At 43.8% G+C, this 8,427-nt stretch overlaps 1 protein-coding gene across 1 annotated transcript in view; it reads left to right on the forward strand.

The window, feature by feature from the left end:
• Nucleotides 1–918: 918 nt before the first annotated feature.
• The window catches only part of LOC146252714 (constitutive coactivator of PPAR-gamma-like protein 2), an 18,704-nt gene continuing 11,195 nt past the window's right edge, over nt 919–8,427 (forward strand). Inside the window, 2 exon segments of the mRNA XM_084680933.1 lie at nt 919–966; nt 1,812–2,376. Coding sequence (XP_084537059.1) covers nt 947–966; nt 1,812–2,376 — 585 coding nt within the window. The 5' untranslated portion in view covers nt 919–946.

An 8,427-nucleotide genomic window follows, 5' to 3' on the forward strand; every position in this document is an offset into this window, starting at 1 on the left:
ACAAACAACTCATCTCCAAATGTAACATGGGTGTCGTTAACCAGTTATGAACCCGGCCGTGATCAGAGTGACGGCTATAAGGGGCTGAAATCAGGACTCTCACCTGTACCAAGTTTACCGTCCTCTCCCGAATCACACACGAGTCCAGCTTCACTCACATCTTTTTGAGGTTCTTGCTGTTTAATTGTAACTTGTCTAACTACATACTCTTATTGTTCTTCCCTTTGGTACTTAATTTGGTTTTCACAATGTATGTTTCATGTTTGGCTACCCGCAATGTTTGTTCTCGTTGTTATGATCAGTGACCTATGGACTTTTGTAAAACTCTCTCTTGGAAGTCGCTTTGGATAAAAGCGTCTGCTAAATGCATACATGTAAATATGTTTTTATCTTCCTAATTCACGAGCCCACCGGGTGGCTGTGCTTCTCTCTGGCCTTACCGATAGTAAACACAAGAGGGCGACAAAAACTCAGCTGAGAAACGAGTGATCCTGTTCATATCTCTCACTAACCTGACTCAACATTAACTGTACTGTTTTATGCTTGTTTACTATCCTCGACAACACACACAACTTCATAACATTTTATTTTTAAATCAACTGTGGGTGAATGATTAATAATAAAGTGCCACAAATACATTATCTAATAGATGAATGCTTTAATAACTAAGAGGCCGCATTTACGAAACACTCCAGAGTAATGTAGCCAATAACAAGTGTCTTCGATTCAGAACATAACTTTAATAAAAGGTCCGTTTTTATTTTTCTTCTCCAAGCCGAAATATCGTATCACACATCTGGTACTTAGAGTCTTTCACTACAGAATAGAAGCGCCCGGGTCTGAGGACGTGCAGATATAGAAATACATTTCCCACTGTAGCGACGTTCCACATCACCGCTCCTCCGCCTCTACGGCCCAGTCTGTCGGTCCGCGAGGAAGTCGCAAGATGGCTGATGTCGCTTGGAAGTATGTTCCCCTCCGTAACATGAAGTCGTGAGTGTGGAAGAAAGCGAGGGAGGCACCATCGGGCTTTTATTTTTCTTTTCTTTTAGTTTATTTTATTTCTCCAAACATTCATTTCATTCCGCGTCGTGTCGGCTCCAGGCTTGTCTGTACGAGTTGACGCGTCAGTCACACCGGGGTTCAGCTCGACAGCTATCACAGCTAACTAGCTGCACGGTTAGCTAACATTAGCCAGGTAGCCAACTTGCTAGTGTAACGTTAGCTTGTCACAGTATATCCTGCATGCCTGCCAACATTAAACATATTATTTTAACGAGCTAGGCAGCTAGTATTGCTACTGTTATCAATTATCGTGACCGTCCGATGCTGAATTATTCGACAGTCATGTTCGCTAACTAGCTTTCTAGCTAGCTCGTGCGCAGCATTGCTTCTCAATGTGTAACAGCGGGATTATCAATTTGGAATCATCGCCTGAAACAACACACTCATCAACTTGCAAAAAACATTTAATGCATTATTCTTTTTTACATGGGGTTTAGGTCCAACTGTGTTAGCAAGTTTATTTGGCTTTGCTGGCGCCTCACCAACATTGACAGCGATGGAAAGCCAACTGTAACTACTCCAGACCAAATAGAGAAGCTAGCTTGACGTCTATCTGCTGAAGTAGCGAGCTAGGTGGGGGCATATTTAGCTAGCTTGCTGTCAATTTATTAAAGTTTTAAAGGGGGCAGGTCCAAGTAGATCGACGAAGCGCTACAACAGTCACTCACTGTCCGAGACAAGTTAGCTTGCTAATAGTGCATAGCTAGCTAACGTCTCGCCCATAACATTACTATCACGGCGTACAGAACGTATCCCGAGTCCACTCCCGGCCAGACACACCGGCTCAACAACACCGTTATGGGAGTTCAGGGGTTCCAGGAGTATCTAGAGAAGAGATGTCCCGGGGCCGCGGTTCCGGTGGACCTCCTGAAGCTGGCGCGCACCGCCGGCCGCCAGCCCCCTCACCACCACCACCACCACCATCCTCATCACCCAGGGCCCATGCCTCCCCCGCCCCCGCCGGCCCGGATCTTGATCGATGCAGACTCCGGCCTACAGCGCTTGTACGGCGGATACCAGACGGACTGGGTGTGCGGGGGCGAGTGGAACGCTATGTTGGGCTACCTGGCTGCGCTGTCGCAGGCCTGTCTCTACCAGGGAGGTCTCGAGCTGGTCGTGGTGTTTAACGGCACTCTCGGTAAGGAGCGCTGGCCGGAGTGGGCGCGCCGAGCCCAGGGGCAGCGGCAGACCGCGCAGCTCATCGTCAACCACGTCGGCAGCAAAGCCACCCCTCCTCCCCGGGCTTGGTTCCTGCCCCCGGCCTGCCTCAGTCACTGCGTCCGCCTTGCCATGTTCCGCTTCCGAGTGCGGGTGAGTAACAGTTTCTAGCCAACGTTAGTTTCATAGTTTTGTATTTTGGTGGTTTGACATTCGATGTCATAAGCGCATGGCCGCAAATCCCGTTCTATGTAGGCGCAGCTGGTATTGTGACGAGTGACATGAATCACTGACGTGCTGTCAGCAGCGACTCTGACCATGAAGTGTTAGTGGTAATGTTACTGTGTGCCCCAGTGTTGGAGCGTTGCGTGTTTATTAGCAGTATGAATGTTTGGAAGAAAATTGAGATAGGCCTCTTTACTATGCGTGCGCTCTTCCACTCCCCCTGGCGGAGATGGAAGAAATTCACTCTGAGGATGCATGAAAGATGGCGGAGGAGAGAGTGCAGTTTGCTGTGTATGAATTTAGCAGACGCGTTTATCCAAAGTAACAAATATGAGTGATTTGAACCTCAGGCGTCTTGACTCTGGTCTACTGTGCTCTATTGTATTGTATTCCACTCTACTCTACTGCAGTATATTATACTCTGCTGTACTCTACTGTAGTGTATTCTACTCCCATCTATTGTAGTGTATTCTACTCTGGTGGCATCTCAGTGTGACACATTCAGATAGCATGTTACCCCCAGACACATTCAGATAGCATGTTACCCCCAGACACATTCAGATAGCATGTTACCCCCAGACACATTCAGATAGCATGTTACCCCCAGACACATTCAGATAGCATGTTACCCCCAGACACATTCAGATAGCATGTTACCCCCAGACTAGTGCTGTCAAACGATTAAAATATTTAATTGCGATTAATTGCATTAATGTCATAGTTAACTCGCGATTAATCACAATTAATCGCACATTTTTATCTATTCTAAATGTCCCTGATTTCTTTTTGTCCCAATCTTTTTTCAAATTTTAATGCTCTTATCAACATAGAAAATTGGTTCGGATTGCTTTGTGCAAATATTTGTTTTATTGAAAACAACATTGCAATCGCCTGGCTTTGACGAGGGGGCAGAGAATTCGCATCAGCTGTGTGCTTGGCCATCAAGTGGTATTTCAGACTGGACGTGCTGCGATGATAGCTCAGTTTACAACGACAAAACACACAGATCACTGGTCTTGTCAATAGAACCATTTGGCAACTTTTTAAAAGCAAACTTTCCATTCAGAATCTTATTGGCATCCATTTCGGCATCTCGCGCTCGTCATCCACTCAAAACGTAACATTAGCCTACTACCAGAGAATGTCTAATATCCGTAAACGGGCTCTGCTACTACTCTTTAGCCAGCTCACAAGCCAAACAAGTGTTTGGCGTGCCTGTTGTTTTGTTTCCGGTCTAGCTAGATCCAGTGTGGTGTTGTAGTTTTTCTAACGTCGGTAGTTGTTGCAACAGCATGTGAAAAAAACCACAAAGTTTGCTAAGCCAAAAAGAGCGTTAATCGCGCGATAAAATAATTGACGCCGTTAATTTGGGTTTGCGTTAACGCCGTTAATAACGCGTTAAACTGACAGCACTACCCCAGACACATTCAGATAGCATGTTACCCAGACCCTCCAGGAATTTGCGATGTTGCGATTGCACTAATTCACATAAATTCAACTATTCCCCACAAATTCAGTGCAACGTTGCAATATTCACCACAATTTTCCTGCAACTTTGACCAATCATCGTCGTCTCCCATAACTCTCTTCGGTAAGGCTTAAATCCAGTGTTGCGCCTGAATGCGTTCATTGAACGAAAGTTCATGAACTCGTTCATAATTTTGGTGAACGTGAACTGAACGTACTGTATTACTGCCTGATGAACAATACTGTGAACGCGTTCATTCTGGTGTCTGTAAACTCTTTCACTCTTTTTAATTTCGTTCAATAAGGTGTCAGATTTCTAGAGACTTCCAGGTGAAAAACACACCGTTAACAGTCCTGTATCCAGGGTTGCCCAACCAGTCAATCGCTGTGTGTGCTTTCTTCTATTGTCTATACCTGGCAAGCGTGAGAGCGCCGAAGTTGCGTAGAGGCCTAGGGCGGTATTGCAGACAGATAGAGATTTAAATCGTTTTGGTTAAAAAAAGGGAGATTCCTCCCTTCAATGCGAATGTAAATCCTGGTTGGATAAGGGAAAAAAATTGGATATAATGAATATTGGCATGTTGGTAAGGTTATTTAGGGGACCTTTTCTCAATGGTTTTATTGGGATGACCAGATTTGAGTTTGTGAAAAAGAGGGCACATTTCATCGCGTCAAAGTAGGGGGAGGGGGGGGTTGGGCTGGTCGTATATTGCATGCCGCACTAACTGATTAACATTTCTCTCTCTCATTCAGTGCTTGTGCAAGAAGGTGGAACGTTAGGTAGATACACTTTCCAAAACTTCTAAGGGCGTAATAGTTTGTGAAAGACCCAATGAAACACATATATCTGACGAGGCAAAATCCCGGACAATTTTGGAATCCTTGCCGGACGTATTTTTTGGGTCTCGAAAAGAGGACGTCTGGTCACCCTAGTTTTATTCTTTAATGAATGTTTGTAAATTGCTTGCTTTTCAACCAATAACTCAATTCAAATTACAAAGAGGGAAATTCACAACTTTTTATTGCAGCTTTCATTTCCTCCCGCAATTTTATCGCAATTTTAATTTTATTTAACTTTTCTCGCAAAGTTTTGGAAAAGCTCCTGCGAAATCAGGAATTTTTGCCCGCAACTATCACAAAAAGGCCCGCGAAATCCTGGGGGGACTGGTTACCCCCAGCTACATCTCAAGTAACATATCAGCTACCAGACACAGTGTAAAGTAACATCACTGCTGCCAGACAGTGTAAAGTAACATCACTGCTGCCAGACACAGTGTAAAGTAACATCACTGCTACCAGACACAGTGTAAAGTAACATCACTGCTGCCAGACAGTGTAAAGTAACATCTCAACTGCCACACAGTGTAAAGTAACATCACTGCTACCAGACAGTGTAAAGTAACATCACTGCTACGAGACACAGTGTAAAGTAAGATCACTGCTGCCAGACACAGTGTAAAGTAACATCTCAGCAGTGTTCAGAACCACAGATGAACTTGGCTGTTTAGACCATGGATGATGGACCATGGATGACGAGCTCTCCCTCACACAAGCTCTTCCTCACAGCCCACATTGCTGCGATCTCCCAGTTGTGTAGATTCACCCTCTACAACATTGGGAAGATCAGGAGATACCTGTCTGAGCACTCCATCCACCTGCTAGTCCAAGCACCTGTCCTCTCAAAGTTGGACTACTGCAACCCGCTGCTGACCGATCTCCAGCATGCGCAACCCGCCCTCTCCAGAGGGTTCAGAACGCAGCAGCCCAGCTGGTCTTTAATCTACCCAGACGCTCCCATGTTACCCCGCTCCTCATCTCCCTCCATTGGCTTCCCATCACGGCCTGTATCAGATTCAAGACCCTGGTACTGACCCTCCGAGCAGTGAACGGGACTGCACCCGACTACATCAAGTGTCTCCTCCAGCCTTACACCCCCACCCGCCACCTAAGGTCTTCTTCTGACAACCGTCTGGTGGTCCCACCGCTCAAGAGTGCCCGGTCCCAACACAAACTCTTCTCCTGTCTGCCCCCCAATGGTGGAATCAACTCCCCACCTCCATCTGGGACACTGACTGTCTCCCCACCTTCAAGAAAAGGCTCAAGACGCAAGGAATGCTTGGCTGACCCTGATTTTAGTTTCCACCAGGATCACAATGACTCTTATTGAGGGACTTGTTGCTCTTGTTGGTTGGTTGTAACTAATTTAAATTCTTGTACTCGCTGTGAAATATTTTTTACTGTTGAAAAAAACTGTTGTTTTTCTACGGGTACACTTGCACTTTTTGAGTTTCATGTTGTTTTATTGCAACTTGTTTAACTGCATGCTCTTATGGTTCTTCCCTTTGGCACTTATTTGGTTTTCCAAATGTATGTTTCATGTTTTGTCTGCTCACAATGTTTGGGGCTATCTTGTGGTTATGATCAGTGACCTATGCACTTTTGTAAAGCTCTTTCTTGGAAGTCGCTTTGGATAAAAGTAGGGCTGCAACAGCAAATCGTTTAGAATCGATTATTAAAAACGTTGGCAACAAATGTCATTATCAATTCGTTGTGTCGCGCGATTATTACGCCACTCAATAAATCGCGAAGATGTTTGAGTATAAAAAAAAAAGTTTAGTTGAGCATGGAGCGGAGGTAGAGGAAAGGCCATCGGAGAGACGTTGTTGAGTAACGTTGTTCTGAAACACATGGCGGCAGTGACGTGCGGTGATGTCAGTAAGAGGCTAGGCACTGAGTTATGAAATTCAGATTACCTAATTTATTGTTAGGATAATATGTCAAAACAGTAAACGCAGTAAACGGCATAAGCAGTAGCCTGAGTCAGTGGGCAGTGGCAGAGTCAGATGGCTGAGCGATGAGGGAGTCGGGCTAGTAATTAGGAGGTTGCCGGATCGATTCCTCGCCCGCCATGCCAAATGAGTGTGTCCTTGGGCAAGGCACGTCACCCTACTTGCCTTGGGGGGGAATGTCCCTGTACACACTGCAAGACACTCTGGATAAGAGTGTCTGCTATATGACTAAATGTAGCCTACAGCCGCTAAATGTTAGCACAGCCACATAGCCAATCTTTTCTTCATACCAGTCTGTTATAAACTATCGAAAATATGTTGTCCCTTTTGCTGCAGTAGTCCATCTAAGTCTGGTGTAGACCTCCCTCTTGCTATTAACTCCTTTTTTGAACAAAATCGAGCTTGGAGAAATCCCTCAACTCTGTGATACTGGCAGACACCGCTGCTGTCATTTTGACTTAAATTTTGAGGGGATTACGCTTACAATGTAGCCAGTGTAATGATGTTAGCCGCGCAAATGACCAGTAATATCTAAATTTTAATTGGTCCATGTTTAATGCATAACTTAGATGATTACTGGCATAACATATTTACGTGCAAATGCACAGAAGAGTTGTGCTTTTCGACGTACATGTTGAAGAATACAGGGTTGAAGTGCGCATTGCTTTTCCGCAATGAATGGATTATGCGTAACTGCTACATTTGTAATCGTAACGTCTAAACAATTGGAACGTTAATCAAATAAAATGATTTGATAAACATTTTTACGTTTGAATTTTGGCAGGGTAGGCTGCGCCTACCATTTTGAAAAATTTAGACTTTTAAAATATTTTAGGAATATAAAACCTTAAACAGACACCAGAGTATCTTAACAATGTCTGGTATACGTCCACAGACTTAAATGAAGTTTCAACAAACAAACAAAAAAATATATATATCGCCCCTGCCCTCCAAACAACCACAGTTTGCTACTGTCCAAGCCCCATCTGGACCTGTGGAGGAAGACTTTGTAAACTGAAAATGTTTCCATGGGGCAGCTGTCCATACTTTGTCAGTAAGAATAGTAGTAATTGGATTTGGATAAAATGTGCACGTGTAATTTAATAATTATATATTCTTAGTCATGCTGATTTTTTTTAAGTTAATGTTCTGCCAAACAATGTGTGTTACAGTTTGGGTCACCTTCTGATCTGAAAGTTTGTGTTGGATCTGTGCAATAATAATTCAGTGAATCCCCATTTTATCATGGTTATCTTTGCCTTTTAAAGCTCATCATTTAGCCTATCAGTTAAGAAATGTGTGTGGCAAAGTTATTTTTACGTCATTTATTCATTTTGTTCAAGATGTGAAGACAAAAACATTATTAGTCCACATTAAGTGCAAATCATGACTTGAAATTAAACATAACCTCCAAATACAATTTTCAATTGCTGCCACTTTTTTTTTGGCGATTATTCTCAGCCTCCAGTTGAGAATATCGGCCAGTGACTCAGAACGGTTCAGACACCTCATCAAATTCCGCTAATTATCAGTAGGTCTAAATGCATTAGTTATGTTAAGTAGATTTGGTAGGCCTACAATTTACGCATTTAAACGGTGGTAATGGTTTGACTAGTTGTCTCCCTCGCCGTGTAATTTTCAATTTTAGGGGATAAACTCCAAAAAACTCAATCAATTCACGCTGCTGAAAATAACACCACTGATGGTTTACACTTTTTTTTTT

This window comes from Hypomesus nipponensis, chromosome 18, assembly GCF_054491055.1.
Source record: "Hypomesus nipponensis isolate SF chromosome 18, ASM5449105v1, whole genome shotgun sequence".
NCBI classification, from domain to species: domain Eukaryota; kingdom Metazoa; phylum Chordata; class Actinopteri; order Osmeriformes; family Osmeridae; genus Hypomesus; species Hypomesus nipponensis.